Source organism: Crinia signifera, chromosome 1 (assembly GCF_055691185.1).
Source record: "Crinia signifera chromosome 1, ASM5569118v1, whole genome shotgun sequence".
Taxonomy (NCBI): Eukaryota; Metazoa; Chordata; class Amphibia; order Anura; family Myobatrachidae; genus Crinia; species Crinia signifera.
The window spans coordinates 359538978-359564163 of NC_139217.1; the positions used below are offsets into that span (position 1 = coordinate 359538978).

At 46.5% G+C, this 25186-nt stretch overlaps 1 protein-coding gene across 3 annotated transcripts in view; it reads left to right on the plus strand.

Annotated features, from left to right (window-relative positions):
- TANGO2 (transport and golgi organization 2 homolog) overlaps positions 1 to 25186 on the plus strand; it is a 128820-nt gene that overhangs the window by 97589 nt on the left and 6045 nt on the right. For all 3 annotated transcript variants that reach the window (XM_083149737.1, XM_083149746.1, XM_083149729.1), the window contains exons 6-7: positions 3746 to 3816; positions 19249 to 19402. In XM_083149737.1, coding sequence (XP_083005863.1) covers positions 3746 to 3816; positions 19249 to 19402 — 225 coding nt within the window. The remainder of the gene's footprint in view (positions 1 to 3745; positions 3817 to 19248; positions 19403 to 25186) is intronic.

The window sequence follows — 25186 nt, forward strand, 5'->3', positions numbered from 1 at the left end:
AAATGTACAGTACAGTTAGTCGTCAAAGACAGCAATAGAGTCAGAATGTCCGATAAGAGTCATAATAGCAGTGTTCTATAAGTAAAATACAATAAAACAATCATGATGATCAAAATTAGAATACAATGTTATTGAAGGATCATTGAGGAACATGCGTGTTTCATATCGTAGGGTGTGTTGAAAACCTTTTATGATCTGTTTCTTTGGTGGTAAGTGGTAGGACCTCTGTGAAACTTGCCCATGTTTCAACATTTTTGGTACAACGATGCTTCCACCAATCCAAATGAAAAATAATAAAGAGCTTGTTTGAAAATAATGCCAAAGTTGGGGGAATACTTTGTATCCATAATTTGTAAAATGTATAAAAGTAGTATCCTGATGGCTCGAGGTATTCTAATGTAAGAGGGTAGTAAACCAAATATCCTGCTTGAACCGGACATAGTTAACTAGGTGGCAGATCAACAGACTTGCTTTCAAGTTACCTAATAGGGCAAGAGTCTTGCCGCAAGACCAAAAACAATTAAACAAATCTACCAAAGCCTTATTACATTTGGAACAGTTGGTGTTCAAAAAAAAATCCCATATAGAATCCCATAAAGCAATGGTTTCCAACCTCTGTCCTCAAGTACCACTAACCTTTTCTAAGTTCTCCAGCTGTCACATTTTAAATATCCACAGGTGACATGGACAACATGAACTGTTGTGGGGGTACTTGATGATTGGAGTTGGGAACCACTTCCCTAGAGGGAGAAATAGAAGATCGATGGAATATATTAAGATACTTTTCTGTAAATGTTGCCATAGGGAAAGTTGTAATTGAATATTCCAGCATCTTAAGGATGTCTTCGACAGTAACGGCCCCCATACCCTACAAGATTTGGGCCTGATTTCAGCCAAATAGGATTTTTTAATTCTACCACCCCCACCTGCAGCTCCCCGGGGATCTTACTGAACTCTGCCTGGGAGCTTCTGGGGGAGCTCAGGGTAAATCAGGGCCGACTTGTCCTTAGGACAAGTCAGCTTAATGTATGGGGACCATTAGGGAGGGAAAATGTTCGAGCCATTGTACAATACCCGAATGCAAAAAGTGTTCCACAGAGGCCCTAAGAAATGTATACTAGGAAATCGCTCCCTTGGGTGGGTGGGAACAAATAGCCAGTTGTCCTAATCCCCCACCAGGATACGTTTTAAGAGTTTGATTACATAGTATCGGGCTTGAAAGAATTTTAAACTTGAGGCTCAAACAAGTGCAAGTTATTTTGATGTTTTAGTCATAGTTGCCTACCGTCCTGCATTCTGCAGGAGACTCCCTGAAATAGCAGCACTCTCCCTCATTATTCTAGCAATCTCCTTCATTTATTTATTTATTTACAGTTTCTTATATAGCGCAGCAGATTCCGTTGCGCTTTACAATAGTAAATAGCTAATTTCACCTAGCCTACATTACACTGTTACATTTTTGGGGAAAAAAAGGATTGATAGATAGATACATTTACATTGAATCATCAGCACCATTTCCCAGCACTTAACCAAGTATAGTATCTCTTACTAACTGCTTTGGGGCTCATCTACATTTGGATACAAGTCAATTTAAAAGATTGTAGCAGTACACACCACTGTTTCTAGGTGCCACCTTCACAATCTCTTTTCACAATCTCTCCATATATGGAAATAGACATACCCTTTGGGTGGAGCATAACAACCCCCCCCCCCCAATGGGGCGATGTGCAAAAGTCTACTACCAACAATAATCTCCCTGAAACTAGTTTTCAAAAGTAGGCAAGTGTGGTTTTAGTACATGGAAATGTCACTGATGGTTTAACCTGGATGTATCCTCAAATAAAGAAACATATATCCAGTGGAATATGCTGTGCTATATAAGAAACTGTAAATAAATAGATAATATTCCCCTGAAGGACAATCCCACAGATAAATACATTTTAATAATAGTTTTCTGATTATTTAGAAAAACAGATGTACCATACAAAGCAGCTACCAAGATGTACCCCTTTTCCACTATACAAGCTGGGTCGCACTGGGGATTTTGTACCCGGGTGCAACCCAGCTTGCAAACCCTTTCCCATTAGCGTTCCAACCCAGCATAATGCCGAACGGGTGACGTCATCGGGAGGCGGAGCCAGAGCGGTACTGGAAAATGAGAGCATCTCCCAGCAGCAGCTTATACATTGCAATGAACAATGGGTCCCCCAGGTCGCATTGGTCGGATTGCCGAGACACTTGACCTGGGATTTTTACCACAACGTGTTTCCACTAGCAAAAAACCCGGGTTGATGCGTACCCCGCACAAGATCCCAGGTTATTTTTGCTAGTGGAAAAGGGGTATCAGTTAGTGCAGCTTTCAAATCAGAACAATTGGCTTTTTTCTGATCTTGTGTTTGCTGTTAGTGGATTGTACATCCAAACTTCCCAGTGCTGCATAGCAATTTTAATGGCAATCACTAACCACATTAGGAGAGCAGGCTGTTATTATAGAGATTCTAATGGAATATGTAATGCAGTGGTAACAGTACAATCGAGGAAGCAGTTGTTAGTATGGGATGCAGTCAATTTGCCGGCGGTCGGGATCCCGACACTGGAATCCCGAAACTTTCTCCATCCGTGGGTGTCCACGACACCCATAAAGGGAGAATAAAATAGCGTGCCAAGCGTAGCGAGGCACCGGGCCCGCTGCGTGGCGAGCGCAGCGAGCCCGCAGCGGGGGGGGGGGGGCGCTCCACGTTCCGGCGGTCGGGATTCCAGTGTCGGGATTCCGACCGCCGGGATTCCGACCACCGGCATTACATATCGGATCTGTTAGTATACTGTAGACAGTGTTTTCTTTCTTTCGTTTGGGAGTGGGGATTCAGAGGCTTACTGTTAAAAAGTACTTTACTTCAATTAAACCTGCAGCCACAAATGATGTCTTAATGCAACCAGAACAGCTGCTGCATCTATATCTGCTTTGATCTAGCTGAAAATGGAATTGACATTATCTTTGGAGCTACAGTAGGCAGTGAAGTAGAGAAGTGAAATGGACATGAAACTGATACTTCGGGGCCTGAGATCCTTGTTGGCTGCCTTGGGCATTTTGTACATCATGAAAATGTTTCTGTTACCTTAATGCTATATTCAGGCACACGTATAAGCTCTCTAGACTGTAAAGAGATAAAGTCAGAAATTCAGCATAAGCTTCTTGACACATGTGCTGGTGAACAGTAAAGCTGCCCACACATGGATAGATTATTTTTTTAAGCGATATGGCCATTTTTGACCAATTGGAACGACCGATCATTTAAAATCTGTTCATGTGTGGGCGTGATAATGATGCTATGGGCATACCCACTGGTCGGTTATCTTGCTTGCTGATTCTTTACGCACGTACAAAGATAACGACCTGTCTTTGCAAGATTTGGCACACACAGTGTGTATATATATATATATATATATATATATATATATATATATCCATGGCATGTCCATGTCAGTCTGTCCTGTGCACCACTGTACATGTGATGGACCATTTCCTGTGTGTTCTGAGGACTCCTTTTACTCCCCTCGGTAAAAATGTACAGTGGTTTGACAGCTGTCAGCATTGTGTATCTGTGAAGGAACGACTGGTGTCAAGCTGTCAGCTGCTGCTAATGGTGACCTGGACGGCCATTTTATGTTAAAGCACTTTACAGTTGGAAAAGAACAAAATGTATTTTACTTTTTTTTTATCTCATTGTTATTTATTTATATTTAGCAACACAAAGGGAGATACAATTTGCTATTATGGATCCAAAGGAGAACGGGAGCCAGTGCAATTGACAGCGGGTGAGTCATCCTATCTGCTTCTGCACCAATTATAATCAAATATTAATTGTTTCAGGGGAAAACAAAAAATGCTGTATGCGGCAACATTGTTATATTGCATTATTGTTCTGGAACATGACAAAGTAGGTTGCTATAGTGTATTCATTTTTCTGCATATGTACTTGGAAATTATGTTTCATATTCCTAACAAATATGTTCATAGATTACAAACGAGTATGTATAAAATGGGAAAAGGGGAAGTGGGGAGGTGAGAGTAAGACCGCACCGATTGGTGATTGATTTCCACTCTAATCAATGTTGGATTTGAGATTGGTGGGTAGATCTATGATAACTGACAATAGCCTTAAGGCCCCCATACACTATACGATTTTGGGACGATTTCATGCGATTTCAGCACTTTGGGCCGATAACCGGATGAAATCGCCCCAAAATCGCAGGTGTGTGATGTATGATCCGATCCGCGGTCCCGTGCGCATCGGACCGGATCAGGGAGGTCGGACGGTCAGCACATAAGATCATCCGACCTCCCTGTATGCTATGCATATGCCTGCCCACCTGTCAGGCATATGCATGCAGACACCGGGGGGCGGGGGAGCACGGCGGGCAGACACACTGACCTGGCTGGGCAGCTGTGATCAGAAATAGCAGCGCTGCGGGACGGGACGCACAGTGGCGGCTATTAGATTTTTAAAATCCCTGTCAAATGACCGGCCGTTCTGTGATTGGCTGAGAGCTCTCTCAGCCAATCACAGAACGGCCGGTCATTTGACAGGAATTTTGAAAATCTAATAGCCGCCACTGTGCGTCCCGTCCCGTCCCGCAGCGGCAGCGCTGCTATTTCTGATCACAGCTGCCCGGCCAGGTCAGCATCACTCGCCGCACACGGCACCCGCCGGGAACACATTTGTTTGCCGCCGCCCGCCCCCACTACTGCCGCCGCCCGCCCCCACTGCCGCCCGCCCCCACTACTGCCGCTGCCCGCCCCCACTGCTCCTCACCGCCCTGCAGCTCCCCATTTGTTTTACATGTGATAAATCGCAAGCGATTTATCACATGTAAAAACTGGCTCATCAAGTGCCAAATTGTATGTGAGCCTCCCGGGGAGCTGCCGGGCGGCTCACAGGAGAATTGGGTCCGACTTGTCCTAAGGACAAGTCGGCCTAATGTATGGGGGCCTTTAGTTTAAGGTGTGTAGGTCCTGTGCACTATCGAGGAAATTGGCCTCTGAGTGCCGATTTAATGGACTGTCAGTGGTGCACCCCAGAGTATAAATATAGTATTTATGGGTTTCCAAGGGAGGAAGAGAGAGAAAGAAACTCTGGGTGGGGGCACCCTTAAATCATAGATCGATATATGCAAAGTTCAGTATTTAAAATTTTTTATCTTTATTGATATGCTCTAAAATAATGGTGTGCCTGGTCCTTAAGGTTAAAATATATATAAGCGCTTTGAAAATATATGGAGCAATTGAGAGGCTGGTATTGCCTTCTGTGAGCGGCAAGGAGAGGCAACTTGTCAGAGTGTGATCATCATATGTCCCAGTTCCTACCAATATTGCGGTAATGATGGTAATGGGAATTAATCATAGGTCACGATTTTATATAAAAATTAAGACAAGTGCTTGTGATAGTCAGGAGACAGGGGCGCCCCTTAAACTGATTGTGCTCCTGTATGTGTAACCGCTGCTGAGATTACTTCTAACCTGTCAGTTATGAGCATCTGTGTAGTGCAGCGTGATATCAAGGAGTTGCTCGCAAGCAGGAGACAGTGACGTGAGTAGATACAAGTATTGCTGGTAGATACACATGTATCAGCTGGACAAGTCCAGCGGTTACCTTACTGCCGGCTTTGGATGTCGGGTTCCTGTGGATGCGTGCTGGCGTCCCCGCTGGCGTCTGTTCCTTGCCTGAGATGCCCGGTCACGTGGTGCACCACGTGTCCCGGGGAGGTCCCGACGTACATTTCACTGGTGCTTGGTCACAGGACCGTGACCAAGCGCCAGTAAAACGTACGTCGGGACCTCGTCGGGACACGTGGTGCACCACGTGACCGGGCATCTCAGGCAAGGAACAGACGCCAGCGGGGACGCCAGCACGCATCCACAGGAACCCGACATCCAAAGCCGGCAGTAAGGTAACCGCTGGACTTGTCCAGCTGATACATGTGTATCTACCAGCAATACTTGTATCTACTCACGTCACTGTCTCCTGCTTGCGAGCAACTCCTTGATATCACGCTGCACTACACAGATGCTCATAACTGACAGGTTAGAAGTAATCTCAGCAGCGGTTACACATACAGGAGCACAATCAGTTTAAGGGCGCCCCTGTCTCCTGACTATCACAAGCACTTGTCTTAATTTTTATATAAAATCGTGACCTATGATTAATTCCCATTACCATCATTACCGCAATATTGGTAGGAACTGGGACATATGATGATCACACTCTGACAAGTTGCCTCTCCTTGCCGCTCACAGAAGGCAATACCAGCCTCTCAATTGCTCCATATATTTTCAAAGCGCTTATATATATTTTAACCTTAAGGACCAGGCACACCATTATTTTAGAGCATATCAATAAAGATAAAAAAATTTAAATACTGAACTTGCCATATATCGATCTATGATTTAAGGGTGCCCCCACCCAGAGTTTCTTTCTCTCTCTTCCTTCCTTGGAAACCCATAAATACTAGATTACAAACGTACCTGAAAAATAAATGTTATTTCTTAGGTAGAGGAGGATAAAATGAAGAACCTCTTCACTTTTGTTGTATTATTAGAAACATTTAACACTAGATTGTACAATTAGTTCTGCAATGTTTACTGGGAATGGACATAGATTAACATCTTATTCATCTAAGATTAACATCTTTTTCATAAATGTACTATTATAGAGCATGACCAGCTATTGCAGCCAAGTGACAGTCTTGTTTTATAAGATTTCTGTTTCAAGGCCTTACTATTGGCCCACAGGTTTTTCTTTTTGTTTGTTTTGTTTTTTCTTTTCTTTTCCACCACCTCTACATATTTGAGGTTTGAGCTTTTGGCTAATAGATGCTGCTTTCGTGGCCTCTTCCTATACATATTAAGGACTGATACAGCGTTGAATGCAAGTCAACTTGCGGTGTATATTTTTGTAATTTCGTACTACTTATCTAAAGGACATAATTAGGCCGTTACTGGGCATATGCATATAGGTAATTGGGTACTTGTTTCCTAGTACAGCGCCAGCGATAAAAATTTTATCCATCGGGACCACAAAAATTGCGTCGATCGCATCGCATGCAACCAAATCGCATGCGATCAATGCGATTTTTACATTGGAATCAATGCAAAATGGTCCCTGAGACCCGATTTTACATTGGCCCCAATGTTAAATGCCCCCAGACCCCAATTTTCATTGTTTCCCAACCCTGATGGGTCAAATGCCCCCCCCCCCCCCCATTGTTAACCCACCCCACGATGAACGCCAACCCGAAGCGTGGCGATCGCTGAGAGCCCGCGAGGGGCTGCAGTTCGCGTCCTCCGACCGTTTCATACCACCACTATCCACGTCGGCGTGGAGCTGATTTTATATAGTGTGGCGAGCGCAGCGAGCCACCGAGCCTGAAGCGTGGCAAGCACATCGCATTACTTCACAGATATTATGCGTCTCCTCGCGGGGCTCGCCACGCTTCGGGCTCGGTGGCTCGCTGCGCTCGCCACACTATATAAATTCGACTCCACGCCGACGTGGATAGTGGGGGTATGAAAAGGTTGGAGGACGTGTACCGCCGCCCCTCATGGGCTCGCTGCGCTTGCCACGCTTCGGGTTGGCGTTCATCGTGGGGTGGCGTTCACAATGGGGGGGCATTTGTCATGTAAAATAGCCATAAGGGTGGGTATACAATGAAAAATCGGGTCCATTGGCCCATTTAACATTGTTCCCTATGTAAAATCGGGTCCATCACATCGGTCGCATCGCATGCCTTAACTTAACTATGCCTTAACCCGATTAATTGTCGGGGAAAAGGCTAAAAATAGCCCTAAAATCGCGTCGGTCGCGTCCATCGCATACGTTAAGTTAAGGTATGCGATCACCTACAATGGGCGCCGTGCTAGGAAACAAGTACCGGTAATTGCATACTATTCTTATGGGTGTATATTCTGTTTACTGACGCTAAAGTTAGGACTAGCGCAGGTAATGATCTCTGTAAAACGTACTGTAGCATATGGATGGGTAGGTCCAGGTGCTGAGATGCGTATAGGTGAATGCCGGCATTTGTTTCCGCGCATGCAGTATAGGAGTAATTACGGTTAACTAGTGTCCAATGCTTCATCAGCCCTCAGTTATCTTTCACAAGTATACTTCTTGCCCCTCTTGTGGCTACTACATTTAAGAGTCCTTTCAGATTCCATGGGTAAGTGGGTTGGCTATCTATAGACCTATATCCTGAGGAGCCTGTTAAAACAAACACACACCATCTCCCAGGATCTCCTGCCACTAGGATTGGGGAAGAAGTAGCTAACGCTGCTCCCCTCTACACTCTGCAGTACCACAAGAACCAGGAACTCCTACTAGACACTTTCACTTTTGGGGTGGGCAGAGAAATGGCAGGTGACTGTGGCGGTGCTTTGCAGTTCCCTCAGTGATTCCACCTGTAGTGTACATTCTGTAACTGCCCGGGAACCCATTGATTTTTCCCTGCAACACATAAATTACCAACAAAGGATAATTAGAGAGCGCACTGGTACAATACTGTAAATTAATAATATTTATTCACAAGTAACAATCTAAAACAATTTAATATAATTAATACAATTCTGGGGACCACAGATTTTTAGCTGGATTGTGGAAATCCTTTGGGATTTATTTTATAGCGATAAGTCACTAAATTTCTCCAGGCTTAATGGTTGTAATTCCAACATTAATAATAGCCCCAATAATTTTAATCTTATTACACCAGGTCAGAGATAAAGATGATTTTAGTGAAAGTGATGCCCCTTTCAGACCGCACTTTGTTAATGGTATATTGCCGTAATCTGTGCGGTCTGAAAGGTGCAGGACCCCTTAACCGTTTTACAAAAGCCGATTTTGTAAAACGGTTAAAATGGAGGGTCCTACCCGTTTCAGACCCGGTATTTTTGCATCAAAATCGGGTCTGAAACGGTATCTAGGACCCAGCCAATGAGCTGGGTCCTAAATTCAGAGCAGTGATATTTTTTGAGCACTCATTAAATATTCACAGCACTGGAGCCCCCCCCGCGCGTGTTCCCCCCCCCCCCCCCGCGCATGTGTCGACACACGCCGTGCAGCCGGTACCTTCGTTGTGGATCCCGGCAGTGAAGTATGGTCGGGGAAGCACTTATGAAAAAAAAGAGTCTTTCAGAAAATGGCTGCCCCATAGGAAAACCTGTTTTAAAAAACTGTCTTTCGTATGGGGGCAGCCATTTTCCGAAAAGTCACTTTTCTTAGACGCTTTTTTTCATAAGTGCTTCCCCGACCAACTGCAGTGCCGGATCATGCAACGGAGGTACCGGCTGCACAGGGGGGGGGGGGGGGGGTTGTTAGCCCTGGGGTGGGGGGGATTTGGGGGTGTTAACCCCGGGGGAAGGGGGGCGGGGGGCGGCGCGCGCTGAAGACTGGCTTTGACCCTGTTTTTGGAAAGTTTCCAAAAACGGGTCTGCCAGTGTAAAAAAAAACGCACTTAAACGGTAATATACCGTTTAAGAGATGCGGTGTGAAAGGGGTTTTACCTGGCAGACCCGTTTTTGGAAACGTTTCCAAATACAAGGTCAAAGCCAGTTTTGCTGTCTGAAAGCAGCATTACTGGCCAGTACTCGTCTGACTTCCTCCAATCAACCATGCAATCTGCAGATTTTTGTTTGTCTGTATATAGCTTCACAGTTGAGAACCACTGGCTGTGGATAATTAAGAGAATGAGTAAAGCCCAACTGCAGTGGGATGGTAGGTAACAAGCGAAATAGCCGGTATTGTATCCTCCTGCAGCTAGCAGTCCGGGGAGTCACCGATCCTCTCCTGTAGACAGTAGGCAAGGATTATTCTGGATAGGGTCAGACCTAGAGGTTTGGCTGTGTGCTCTATGGTACCCACTGAGCCCCATGTGCACTCCCAGGTTGTATAGCGGTAAATCCGGCCATGGCTGTACTGCAGACTGATGACATTGGAACACAAAGACCTATATGAGCCCAGATTTACTCATCCCGTATATGCAAGTGGCAATCTTCCCTACTCTAGTTGATAAGAATCAACGGCACTCGTGTAGTTTCATGGCGCCGTGCTACTTCCGGGTTCTACGCTCGCCACAAACTATGTTAAATAAAGTAACTTAACCCCATGCCAACATGAATAGTTCATACCTCCACTATCCATGTTGGCACGTAGTTGATTTTAAATAGCGTGGCGAGCATAGCGAGCCACCGAGCCCGCAGCGTGGGCGAGCGAAGCGAGACCCGCAAGGGGACTGGCGCAGTGAAACTACACAAGTACTGAAGCAACTTTACTCTACACTTTCCCAGGAGAAAGCAACAAGCAAACTCCGCGGAATACATATGGAGTAATCCGCGGCCCCTCGCGGGGCTCGCCTCGCTGCGCTCGCCACACTATATAAAATCACCCCCACGCAGACATGGATAGTGGGGGTATGAAAAGGTCAGAGGACACATACCGCCGCCCCTCGCCATGCTTCGGGTTGGCGTTCATAGTGGGGGTGGCGTTAACAATGGGGGTGCATTTTACATAGTAATCACCCATCAGGGTGCCTGTGCAATAAAAAAATTGGTCTGATCGCATCGCATGCGATGCAATGCAATCAAAGCGATGACATAACATGAAAATCGTGGGCGCCGTGCTAGGAAACAAGTACCGGATCTTCTCCTCTAAATGTAGTTATATAATATTTCTTACTATCCATGCAACTTAACTGTGGCCCCTTGCACTCTTTTTTTTTTTTTTTTTTTTTTTTAGTGAGCACAAATAATGAAGATGATCTGCTATTACATTGTAGTGATCCCTCTAGGATCGGATCAGGGCAGTGTGCAGGGGGAAAGCGGGCAGCCTGTGCCCGCCGACATCACTAATGTGGGCCGGCTTAGCCATCAATGTCAACTTTGGGAGCGTGCCCAGCACCTACGGAGGTGGGGGCTTCCCCCAATCTGAATAAGGTCCTTAGTCCCAAGTTTTCCAGCCACCCCTTCTGACTCTCCAGCTCAGACCCCTGTTTCTCTCCAGCTAACCTCCTGCATTTCTCTCCAGCTCAGACCCCTTTGTGACTCTTGTTCACACCCCCCCCCCCTGCAGTTCTCCAATGCCTGTCCCATGTTTCTGCTCAGTTCCATCACAGTGTATTTCCAGCTCCCTTTAACCTTCTCCTCTTTGCCACAGTGCCTAGTAACAAGAGAACAAGCATCTTTGCCGATTTTAATTCCAATTTGTTGTCCAGAGTATGCAGTGACTGATTTTGGTCTTGTATGTATAAAAAAAAAGTACCAAAAAATACTAAAATCACATAATGTGTGCCTTGTATTGTTCCTACAGTATTAACCTCAAAAGCATTTGTTTCAAGCAATTTTGACAACCTTACAGCTCACAATATTGTATACATTCAATTAAGGCCAAAGGCTGCAGTGGGCTGGCTGATTACTAAGCAGCCGTTTATAGCACTATCTATGTAACATTGCCACACAGCAATGACAGAAATAATAACTGGTGCAACATGGAACTGTCCATGGGCCTTCCCACCCACCCTTATGTTGGATATTAAAATATACATACACAGTTTTATAAACCGGGCACTTCAGCAAAAGGTAATGCTACTTTGTTTGTTTGGGCCCCCACAAAACAAGCTACCAATGGATTTTAAGGCAGCTATGCAAACAGTGAAAAGATGTCATTGCCCTTACCATCCTCATCTCATCATTCTCAAACAATATCGGTTCATTTTGATGCACATCATCATTTCTACAGTTTGAGGAAGTAACCTCCTATACCTGTGCACACTGGAGGGGAGCAGCTTAAGTAATGCAAAGCCAGTTTGTAGATCGGTATCCAAGTTGCCTTTTTTTCCTTCCGGTAGTCAAAGGGACTCTGTGACTTGCGCATTTGTATACAGTCATATAACAAAAAAAACAACCTCCGCCATTCTCTGGATGATGACCGTCCCAGATGGCACTTACAGTAAAGGTATCACTAATGTGACCAGATGTCAAAATATTTTATTGACTATACTGCTTTTGACACTGGGTCTTTTGCGAATGCAGAGTTATTTTCCTGGAAGCAGTATCCAAAAAACCGAAGGAGAAGTCAACACTGTGCCATGAGACACTAGAGCTGCCAGTTTGCCCACCAGGAACTCTGTGCATCTTTAAGATTTGTTCACTTTTAAAGAAAGACATTTGCGCCCATCAACTGGTGGGACATTGAATCCCGTCTGTCATTATGCGGTCGACCTGACAGCAAACGGGCCAGGATCACGGCTGTTGGCGGGGATTGACATCCGTGATCCCAGATTGCATACCCGCCTTAGAATGCCTTAATTTCATATTTTCCATATCCTCGAGCAGATTTTCCCAGCCTAATCAGGTGAATCACCTGACCTCAACTAGCAATGACTGAACTCTCTTCAGAGGTGAACACTTCAAAGGGTTTCAGCACCTTTCACAAGATGGAAAGTATTATCCAGTCCCTCTCCTCTCCCAATGTCAAAGCTTGTTGTGTAGCTGTGGATTGCTTTTTGCTGTTCTTTCATCCGATAAAGCATATACACTTTGGAATTCCACCTTGCTACCACATCTTACTTCAGTTGGTGGCAGGGTAAATGTAACTGTTTTCCTGCATACTGTTGCTGAAAATGTCCCTACAAAGTTTTTTAGGCCACAGACAGCATCTTCCGGATGCACCTATCATTAAAAATTAATAATAATAATAATAATGTACCACCAAGTTGATGGTGTGAACAAGACATGAGGTATTTTGAAATGTACCCAGCTGTAATGCTTTCACGTTATTTGTGGCGTTACCAGAAATTACAAATCCTGTAGAGGGTCTAAGTGGGGTAAGCCTTTTTGATATGACATCCCTAATTTTAAGGAGATTGTCAGTGGGATACATCTATTAGTGATGCTGGTGATAAAGTTGGCTTCCTCTGATTGAGCTGGCATAGTTTGTTAGATACTACTACTGGTGGTGATTCACCCACCTAAAGGGCTGTCGCAGTCCTGTAATCTTTGGTATGCCCACTACCGCTTGTCAACATTTGTGGTTACAAAAAAAAAAAAAAAATTATTATTATAAAAAATGTTTTACAGCAGGACACAGTTGTGGATGGACACAGGCTTGTGGATACTCACAGCAGGACACAGTTGTGGATGGACACAGGCTTGTGGATACTCACAGTAGGACACAGTTGTGGATGGACACAGGCTTGTGGATACTCACAGTAGGACACAATTGTGGATGGACACAGGCTCGTGGATACTCACAGCAGGACACAGTTGTGGATGGACACTGGTTTGTGGATACACTCAGTTAAGCACAGCTGTCCACAGCATCTAGAACCCATGAAAATCAGTCCCTAGGTGTATAAAGTTTTGCCTTGATTTGGAATCCGAGCCTGGCATGATAACCCGAGCTATGGCTCGGATATACTCCGATCTCAAATGTTTGGGGGGGGACTTGGATTTCAGGTATCTCTATTAATAACCCTTGATACTCTGCTCGACAACAGCACAATGTTATGATATCGTCTAGGCCACAATGCCAGGACCTAAGGAGGGGTAGGCGGCTGCAGCCCGACAAACTAGTGCCACCTGCATCATCTGAGGTCTTCAGCACTCAGAACATAGAGAAAACTTGGTGGTGTATTATACTGCCGTATATCACTTTTGAGCTGGTTATTATTAAACATTATTTCCCTTAAAACGTACAGAAAACACGTTAATGTTTTCTTGAGCTGTGCTCATTTGCTGACCAGGACTCCAATAGCTTGTGTTCATCACTACCATTAATATAGAGCGGGCCCAGTATAACAAATATAAGTTAATTAAAGCCAAGCTTCTCAACTGTGATCCTTTAAACACTCTGTCGGTCAGGGGCGGGCTGGGCCGGGGGGCAGGGTGCCACATGCCCCCCGGGCCGGTATGCAGTGGCTGGGCCGGGGCCGGCTGTGTGCAACTTGCACAGCCCTGCTGCCGCAGCCGTCTCCGGGTCCTGCCGCACACAGGCCTCCATGTATGGCGACGGCCCCTCCAAAATGGCCGCCGCCTTGGAGGAGACAGACTCTAGAGGTACTGCTGTACCTCTAGAGTCTGTCAGAGCCTGGATGACAGCGTGGCCAGCAGAGCAGTATGGGTCCGCACTCGCAGTCCTAGCGGCAGCGGGGCGGAGCCATCTCCACGGCACTATCCGGCAGGCAGTGCAGCAGAAAGCAACGCCAGGCACATGAACTCATCTATGATCAACCTGATCAGGTAACAGGCTTGAATAGGGGGAGGGGGGGGGTGTCATGAGCGCTGTACTTGTTATCTCCTTTGTGCCTGTGACCAAGTTAGATATGGCTTCCCATCCCTCATATGCCGTCTGACCCCGGCATACCAATAATGGACATCCAGAAAGGACAGGGGCTCCAACAGCACTGCACCCTAACCCTCTCTCCCAGCAGCATAACCCTCACCCCTTCACACTGCCTGACCCTAACCTCCCCCCCCCCTCACTAGTGCCTAACCCCCCTCATAGGTGCCTTAGAACTAATGCCTATCCTAAACCTAACCCACACTCCGGCCACCTGCTTGCTGGCATAACATAGTTACTGATCAGTATCCTGGGTGTTGTTATTCCATTAGGATCCTGAGTTTTGGCAAAGGTCGTGTGAACTGAAGGCATTCAGGTATACTGGACGCCAGCATCCTAACCACCAGGATGATGACTGCATCCATGCCTCCTGTTGCTATCTCCTGCGTGTGCCTGAAACCCCTTCCCTGCAAGTTATAGCCCATCTCTCCTTCTCTCACCTGCTCGTGCCCACCTCGACCTAGTAGTTTCTCTTCTACTTGATCCCACTCCCTCTCTCTGACTTTCTCTCCCACTCTCACTTGTCTTGCTGACATTGTTTCCCTCTTTTTCCCTTTCTGCTCTCTTGCATTCTCTCTGTTTCCTTAATACCATTTCTCTCTCTCTCTCTCTCTCCATCTCTCCAACTCTATAATGGTATACCGATATATACACATCTAACAACATACACACATGCAGCCGCACTGGAAGTGGAATCCAGACACCCCAGGAACACCATTTTCAGCTGCCGAAAATAGTTACTAGAGATGCACCTTACACACAAGTGGTATACACCTAACTGCACACAGGCAATATATAACTTTCACACAGGTGGTATACATCTTACTGCACACAGGCAGTATACACCTTACACACAAGCGGAATACACCTTACTATACACAGGCGGTATACACCTCAATACACATAAGCAGTATTCACCTCACACACACAGGCGGTATACACCTTACTACACACATGTATGTAATGAACAAACAGTGGCACTCCATGGGTTAAAGCAGGCAAATATGTTTAATGGGCATTACGGTGTGTGGCATTATGTGTAATGGTTATTACAGTGTAACATTTTGCAGTGCGCTGTTCCCATTTCGGGTGTGTGTGGGGGAATGATTGTTTAATAATTGCTGCATACTAGAGGGGAGAGGGAAGGGTGGTGAAACGATGGCGAGGGTGGTGGGCCACTTGCTTGTGTTGCCCCCCAGGCTGAAAGTTGCCAGCCAGCCCCTGCTGTCGGTACAGGTGGGATAAATACCCAGTCAAACTAGATGATGATTTATCTATAGTAAATTCAGTGATCTTCTGCTTAAGCCACTGCAGATAACTCAGCAGTACAAATACAAATAGGGGTACTTGTTTCCTAGCATGGCGCCCAGATTTTCAACGTACGGCACCGTAGGGAAATCGCATCCCATCGCATGGGCCATTATAGCGGCATGCAATGCGATTTTTTTTCATGTATATTTTTTTTCATATTTTACACCACCATATTGCATCGCATGTTCCGCAAAATCGTATGCGATGTTATAGGGTGTGCGATTCCATGACATTAGGTATACAATAATATGATTGTATGTCCCAAAAATAGATTTAACGCACCCCCCCCCCCCAAATATCCACGTCACCCAAAGCGTGGCGAGCGGCGGCGGAACGCGTCCTCCAAATTTTTCATTCCCCCACTATCCACGTCGGCGTGAAGTTGACTTTATATAGTGTGGCGAGCCCCGCGAGGGGACGCGGATTACTTTACATGTATTCCGCGGCCCCTCGCGGGGCTCACCACGCTTCGGGCTTGGTGGCTCTCTGCGCTGACCACACTATATAAAATCAACTCGACGTTGATAGTGGGGTAATGAAAAAGTCGGAGGACGCGTTCCGCCACCGCTCGCCACGCTTGGGGGGGGGGGTGCGTTAAACCTATTTTTGGACATACAATCATATTATTGTATACCTAATGTCATGGCATCACACACCCTATAAATAGCATGCGATCGCATGCGATTTTGCGGCAGATGCGATGGCCTGGGGCAGAGAGAGCAGTGAATGAATTACATAGGAAAATCGCATCGCACATCGCATGGCCCTAAAATGGCCCATGCGATTTGATGTGAGTTCACTACGCAGAATAGCCCACTAAGCAAATAGATTAGTGGGCGCCGTGCTAGGAAACAAGTACCCAAATAGGGTTTCTTTGACATAACCATTCTGTTTATAGAACTCTACAGTTGATCTATGGACCTCTTTACCTTTCTTGCATTCTCTAATTGGCACCCTCATTAAACTGTGATGATCTCTTGGTTTTCCTCATTAAACTCATATAATGGTTTATCCCATTTGCTGCCAGAGATATGTCTGTCTTTAGTTAGCTGCTATATCAATAACTCTTTGTGAGATCAGAAGGATTTGTCAGTTACTACTTTTTTCTTCTTGAGTATTTAAGTGATTTAATTGTGTAAATAAGGAGACCGCTCTCACCTCCACCCACGCACATAGCCTTTGTATAATTTTATCTTTAAGGAGATGTAATTATATCTGATATCATGCCATCATATTGCCCCTGAGTTGCGGATCAATGTAAGATTAAAGCTCTGTACACACAGAGATATTGGTTATTGGCCAATTGTGACGAAGCGATTTTAGCGAAGTAATTTGGACTAGATGCACAGGAGGTTTTGACTAAGCGATTTTGTCTAACTAATGAAAGTCTATGAAATTGCCTTTTCTGCACAGTCTATCTATGCTAGGAGATACTAATTAATGTAACTCCTACACTAGGGCAATATTGCATACAATCCTTCAATTTCGACAGCATCTGTGCGATAAATCGAAGGATTGTATGCACAAATAATAAGTCCCCTGGCGCGATGCACATGTTGCATCGAAAAATATTATGTACTGCTCATAATATTTATCGAATTGCTTGAGCGATCGCATATGGTTTTTAACCACATGCGATTGCTCGAATGCAATCGGCGGTGGGTTCGGGGAGCTGGGGACGGAGTGCGGGTGGCGGTGGAGCATAGGTGGCATTGGAGTGGGGACCGAACCGCTGGTGGTGCTGGAGAGGTGGAGCGCATCGATGTGAAGGAGGTTTGGCGTCAAAATGTGAGGCTGCTGATTGTCTGACAGAGCTTTCTCTAAGCTATTCAGAGAACTGCCCAATGTTTTAAATAGTTTTTCAAATGCTTCCGCTGTGCCCCACCACCAGCGTTCCTTTACAGCACTGTGATCCACTCAGGAGAAAAACTGGGAGATTTTGGCTAACCGAGGAGATTTCTCCTGCCAAAATCTCACCATGTGTACAACCCTTTACTCATTAACACGTGTAAGCCAGAAAGCCACTGTCTATATCAGGCATTCCCAACCACGGTCCTCAAGGCACACCAACAGTGCAGGTTTTAGTGATATCCAGGCTTCAGCACAGTTGGTTTAATCAGAATCACTCCGGTACTAATTAAATTACCTATGTTCAAGCCTGGATATCGCTAAAACCTGCACTGTTGGTGTGCCTTGAGAACCGTGGTTGGGAACGCCTGGTCTATATAGTGGCAGAGCAGTTGCATAGTCACAGATTACCTTTGAACCAACATAATTCAGGCACATTCGAAATCGACTGTTGCAGAGTTCTAGTGGTAAGGGTTAATGTGTGTCTCATTGTACTCATCAAGCAGTTTGATGGTTACAAGGAATTCTAAATTTTGTATGTAAAAAGCATTGTTAATGATGTAGGATTAGCTAGGGAGCCATTGAAAAGATATTTAATTCAGGTGCAAAATGTTTCCCAACATCAGTTGACGAGGAAAAGAAGACTCAAAACTAATATGGATTTTCTCGTGATTGCTTCATGAATGTCTCTCGATGCTGCAGTTCATTCCTGAATCACATGCTTTTACTGGCTGCCTTCTGTAATGTATCCCTCGCTGATCCATTGTGATTCCCTCCTGTTCCAAAGCACTAACTGACATTTAATAGTTTGGTTCTTCTAAAGACTGTCAAGAGCATTGTATAGGCAGCTGTAGTCTGGCTGTGTCTAGGGTGACAAGAAGGAAGACTAGTCTGCTATTTATTCATGTTCATATTGTAATTTACAGACGTAATCACTATCTATCTATATAGATATATATATCTATATAGTAAGGTGCAAGTGGGCATATAAATACACATGTACATGATAAGTGTAACTTAACCTCCTCCCCCCTGCCTGGGGTGACGCTGTCTGCTGTGGTATTTCTAGCACAGGTCTGATTTGCAGATCAGTGCTGATATACAGACCACACTATGCTAGAAGCACCACAGCAGACAGCGACATCCCAGGCAGGGAACAGGAACTGCATAGGTTTTCAAAGATGGCGAGTGCTAGAATGAACACTACAGAAAAGTCCTGCACTCTCACCATTAACCCAGGTGTCCGCTGGGGTGCCATTTAGAGAGTACTGTAATGAGTCAGCACTGCCAATTACATACCCAGAAATCCCAAAAGAGGGAAAAACAGCACTCGCCAGTCTTCTCATGAACGTATAATTCAGAGTTTATTCCAATAGATAGCCTGCTGACGTTTCGGACCTTTGTCAAGGTGATGGCAATGTAAGCAACAGTAGTAAACCGCAAACCAACAATGGGGAAGGGGAACTGGGACAAGGTGAGTGCTGTTGTTCCCTCTTTTGGGATTTCTGGGGGATATATATATATATTTATAATATATATATTATGCACTATCCTGCATAGGTTTCTTTATGGCACATGAAATGCAAATGCACATATAGATAATGCCTCAGGTAGACTTTTTTTTTGAACCAGTTCTTACCTCTGTAAAGCGCTTTTCATGCTTGACAATCTTTTCAGATGTGTGAAATGTTACTTTTACTCACAGGACTGTACGGCCTAAGCTGCAGCCTGCTGGATACTCCTTGGAAGAAACTCCAACATGGAAAGAATCTTTTTGCCGACATCATCAAAAGGAGCCAGGACATTGCCAGGGCTGACTTTGTGCAGGAGCTCATTAAAGTGATGAATAATGAAGAGCCGTAAGTACAAAATGACCTACATTTCTTTTTCAAAATGCCGCAGCAGCGATTTTCTCCCTCGGTCTCAAGGAGTCCAATCTGTTCTCGAAGCAGTAGAATTGCTAGCTCAAGCCAAGCAATGATTTATGTGCATATTGTGCAGCTGTATTCTGTTTTTATATGCAGTGCTTCATTGCATAGTTGTCCTGCAGATTCCATGCTCAGGAAATTGTGAACAACTGCCTTTCTTACAAAGGTAAAACAAAGGGCCACTCGGAATTGAAGGGAATGCATTGGTAACGCTCTCTGCGCAGTTCTGTGATACAGCTGCAGATGGTCTTGCCAAGCTAATGCAGCTCTACCATAGCCATTAATATTAACAGAAGTACAAATGCATTTAATTGATATCATTAAATGTTCTTGTCTTTATTGGTGTCATTATAAGGACATTGAGAACGCATTCAGTCTGCATACTTCCAATGTGTGCTAAATGAATTTCAGTAGGAAACTGCTACTTGCTGTTATAGGACCAGCTGTGATAATACAGGAACTTTATATTAGAGTTCAATTAAGGGGGGCAAGTTTGGGTGCTGTTCCTGGCATTTACACACCGTTGCAGTGGCAACTTGAACCCCTGTGAGCTGCTCACCCAAAATTAAATTCCCCCTACTGAGTACTGAGGATCTATATAGGATAAACAAGTTTTAGTTTTTTTTTACCATATGTTATGTAGTACAGGGGTCTATTTACTAAGTCTTGGAGAGAGATAAAGTGGAGAGATAAAGTATCAGCCAATTGGCTCCTAACTGGCAAGTTAGACTGTTTGAAAATAAGACAGGAGCTGCTTGGTTGACTTTATTTACTCCAAAGTTTGATTTCTGTCCTGAAGGTTTCATCCTTTCCCCCCCTAATGCCATAGGTAGGATGATTTAGTAGAAACGTCGGTGTCTATGTTCAAATTAAATAGAAATATAATAGTCTGACAGAATAAATATGAATGAAATGATATAATCAAACATGTGTATAGATAATCATTTACACATAGCGGGAAGGTTAGGATCATGTGAAAAGTGAGGCGGCCTTTACTTGTTGCCAATGTTGTAATCTTTCCAATGATATATCCAGAAAGATGGCGCATATGATGGCACCAACTCCAGTATAGGAGCTGGCTGGTTGGTGCTTTTATCTCATTGTCATTTATCTCTCTTCAAAGCTTAGTATACAGACCCCAAAGTATGGTTCAAGATTCTGAAACTGATTTCATTTCACGGAGTTTGTGCTAGATTTAAAGCGCAAATTGGTTTAAAGGCCAAGAAAGCCTTAAAATAGTTTGGCACATTAAATGTAGCTGCAAACTTGCCAAAATCACCTGATTCCAACATCTTTGACCTATTCTATAACAACCTTGTTCAGTTAGCTAAATGACCAATATTGCCAAATAAATCCATTATAACCAGTGGCGGTTTTGACCTCTGGGCTGCAGGACTGCAGGACTGCAGCCCTCCCAGGTAAAATCCACCACTGTGCTCAGCCTTAGTGAGGCCAGATGCAGTCCTGAAGGGACAATAAATAGGTAAAAAATAAATACTGTAGGTCAACATGGTCAAAAGTTCGACATGATAAAGGTCAACGTGAGATTTTTACATATATTTCTCCTTCATCCTTGGGGACACTGAAGTCTACGCTGGGGAATAGAGTGGTGTATCGGAGGAGTCGGCACTTTAAGAAACTTGAACTGTGGTATGGCTCCTCCCCCTCTATTCCCCCCTCAGACCTCAGTCTTAGTTTAGTGCCCGGAGGAGTCGGATCCCTGGGCAAGGGCTCCGTTTGGGGCCTTTTTGTTTTACTTGTTTTTTGAACTTTTTTGACACAGACAGCCAGCGCGTGCCGGCTGCCTGCAACGTGGGACAGCTCTCCGGGGAGTCAGAGCGGCACCGCTTGCGGCGCACGCGGCTGACTCCGGTCACAGACGCATCAGCGTCTGGGTCCCGCCACAGCTGCCTGCGGCTTGTGTTACGGGGCCGCGACCTAGTCGCCCGCCGGAGAGAGCAGGGCGTGCGAGCGCATAGCGCTGGGTGACGGCTGGACCAGGGTTAATTCGCTGGTCCAGCAGGGAGCAGACAGCCAATCAGCGCCGCTGTATACAGCGCGCGCTCTGATGAGAGGAAGGGGCGGACCAGTGAGTGGTCGCGTCCCAGCTGCAGTCCTCTGCGCCAGACCGGTGCCTGCCACGCTTTCTCCCCCTCTTCAGCCTGGATATTGTTGAATACTGCGCTGGGTGAGTGGAGGGGATTTTCTCTTGTGAGACTTCCCCGCTGGAGAGTTTATCAGGTGGGCCTAATTCGGGGAAGGTGCGCTCCTCTCCCCCTATTAGTGTGGTGCTTTTGCTCTTGGTGTGGGGTCCTTGTTGGGGGCTCTCTTTGTCTGGCTTATTTCACCTCCTTTCACCTGTGTGTGTGTAAGGGGTGTGTGTGTGTGCAGCATGACAGCCAAGTCTCAGTCAAAAGCTTCTCCAAAGCTGTTTGTATGCACTAAGTGTGAGCAACAGTTTACGCAGCATGTGAAGGGTGTATCCTTGTGTAAGGATTGCTTCAAAGGGGATGCTGGGCAAAGTCAGGTCCCTATTCTGAACACTGAGGGAGTTACCAGTGTGTTAGCCACTCTGGCATCAGAGATGGCTGCGTCTCGCAGGGACAGGGAGTCATTGCAGGTGCAATTGGCTTCCTTGTCTGCTGCGGAGCCTACCTGGGCCAGAGAACTGATTACATCAGTGAAGGCGTTGGCCCAAGCAGCTGCGGTGCCTTCGGGGTCCGCAAGTGCTCCACCTCCCCCGAGGAAAAGAGGTGTTCCTTTGTTGTTACAGGGGGATACTTCAGAGGATGAACCGGGGGACCCCTTGGAAGGGGATATGTTTCAGGAGGATCCTATTGATCCTGTAGAGGACGTTCCTCAGGAAGAGGCCCAGGGTATAGAGGCTCTCATTCAGGCTATTAAATCTACTCTCAATGTTAGCGAGCAGGAGCCGCCGACGCAGGTTTCTATTTTTGGGAGGTCTGCTAAGGCAGTGGTCACCTTCCCAGAGTCTATGGAATTGGAGAAACCTCTTCTGGATATTTGGAGGTCTCCAGAAAAAAAGTTTCAGTTATCTAGGCGGTTTAAGGCCTCTTATCCATTTGCTCCGGAGGCTAGGGCAAAATGAGAGACTCCGCCGTTGGCAGACGCGTCAGTGTCAAAGCTTTCCAAAAAAGCGGCACTTCCCATTCCTGGGGCAGTGGCCCTCAAGGAGGCGCCAGATAGGCGTCTGGAGGCGGGGCTTAAGCAGATTTTTTCAACCGCAGGTGTGTCACTTCGGCCCATTCTCGTGATCTCCTGGGTCAGTAGGGCCATGGAGAAATGGGCGGAGGATTTGTCAAAGGGTCTGAATGATCAGGGTTCTTCTGAGGAGTTCATTCAGTTAGCAGAACAGATGCGGGAATCTGCAATGTATATTGGAGAGGCTGCAAGGGATTCTGCGGCTCTGGTGGCAAGAATCTCGGCTCAGTCCATTACGGCCAGGAGGTCTTTGTGGCTTAAGTCCTGGCAAGCGGAGGCGGACATTAAAAGGGCGGTAGAGGCTCTTCCGTTTACGGGAGAGGTCTTGTTTGGGCCGGAGTTAGACAAGTTGATTTCTCTGGCCACAGGAGGCAAATCAACTTTCCTGCCTTCCGCGACTCTGCCCCCCAAAAAGCCTTATCAAGGGCCGGCCTTTCGCTCCTTTCGGGGGGCACCTAAGTTCAGAGGTAAGTCCAGAGGATCCTTTACCGCTTCTCGTGGCAGAGGCAGAGGGTTTGGTGGAGCAACCACTGCCTCAGGACCAGCTGCTCGGCGCGCAGACGTCAAGCAAACCGAAAAGCCCGCAGCATGACTCCCGGCCCTCCTACCTGGGGGATCCCAGAGTAGGGGCTCGCCTGTTGGACTTCCGGCAGGCCTGGGAGGGGTCTTGCAAGGACAAGTGGGTTCTGTCCGTCATTGCGCAGGGGTACAGACTGGAGTTTTCCGGTACTCCCCCTCACCAGTTTTTTACAATAGGTTTGCCTCACGTGGAGTTGAACCGTCAGTTGCTTCTTCAAGCAGTACAGAAACTGTTGACCGCAGGAGTTATAATGCCGGTTCCTGCCGAACAACGCACAGAGGGCTTTTATTCTCCCCTGTTCCTGGTTCCGAAACCGGACGGTTCGGTTCGACCAATATTGAATTTAAAAGCTTTAAACGTATATATCACGTACCACAGATTCAAAATGGAGTCTCTTCGTTCTGTGGTTGCAGGGCTGGAGCCGGGGGAATTTTTAGCATCTTTGGATGTCAAAGATGCTTATTTGCATATTCCCATTTACGTGCCGCATCAGAAGTTTCTTCGCTTCGCGATAAGGGATCTCCATTTTCAGTTTCGGGCTCTGCCATTTGGCCTTTCATCGGCGCCACGTCTGTTTACCAAGGTAATGGCAGTGATGGTAGAGGTGCTTCATTCTCTGGGAGTAAAGATCGTTCCGTATTTGGACGATTTACTCATCAAGGCCGAATCCAGGGATCAGTTGACGCAGGCGATTCAGGTAACCTGCCAGACGTTATTGACCCATGGCTGGATTCTCAACTACCAGAAATCTCAGCTGAATCCTTCAAGAAGGATTGTATTCCTGGGGTTGATTTTGGACACGGAGGTTCAAAAAGTTTTTCTGCCTCGGGAAAAGATGTTGTCCCTGCAGGAGTTGGTTCGGCAGGTGCTTCGACCTCGGAGAGTGTCGGTGCACTTATGTATCCGATTGCTGGGCAAGATGGTAGCCTCGTTCGAGGCTCTGCAGTTCGGGCGTTTCCATTCAAGGACCTTTCAATTAGACCTGCTCAGGAAGTGGTCGGGCTCCCACTTGCACATGTACAAGATGGTGGTGTTATCGCCCTGCAGCCGTCTCTCTCTCCAGTGGTGGCTACTGTCGGCCAATTTGTTGGAGGGCCGACGTTTCGGAATCTGGGATTGGACGATAGTCACGACCGATGCCAGCCTCCGGGGCTGGGGAGCTGTTGTGTTGGGGCAGCACTTCCAGGGTCGTTGGTCGTCTCAGGAGGCGAAGCTGCCTATAAACATCTTGGAGCTTCGCGCGATTCGTCTGGCCTTGTCCTATGCGGATGGGATCCTCCGGGGGAAGGCGATTCGCATTCAGTCGGACAATGCCACGGCCGTGGCTTATGTGAACCGGCAGGGCGGAACGCGCAGTCGCGGAGCCATGCAGGAGGTACGTCCAATTCTGCAATGGGCAGAGCGGCATGCTCTGGCCTTGTCGGCGGTCTTCATTCCCGGGGTGGACAACTGGGAGGCGGACTATCTGAGTCGCCAGGATGTTCACCCTGGGGAGTGGGCCTTACATCCGGAGGTATTTGCCCAGATCGCCCACCGATGGGGGATGCCTCAGGTGGACATGATGGCCTCCAGGAACAATCGGAAGGTGCGGCTGTATTGTTCCAGGTCTCGGGATCCAGAGGCGGTAGCGACGGACGCGCTGACCGCGAGTTGGAACTACTCCCTCATTTATCTGTTCCCTCCGTTGCCCTTGATTCAGCTGGTACTCAGAAGAATCAGGCGGGAGAGGTCCACAGTCATCCTGGTGGCACCGAATTGGCCTCGTCATCCTTGGTATGCCGACCTTCAGGGGCTCCTGATGGATCATCCTTGGCAACTACCTCTAAGGGACGATCTTCTACAGCAGGGGCCGTTCGCTTACCAAGGCTTACGGCAACTTCGTTTGACGGCATGGCTGTTGAGGCCGCACTATT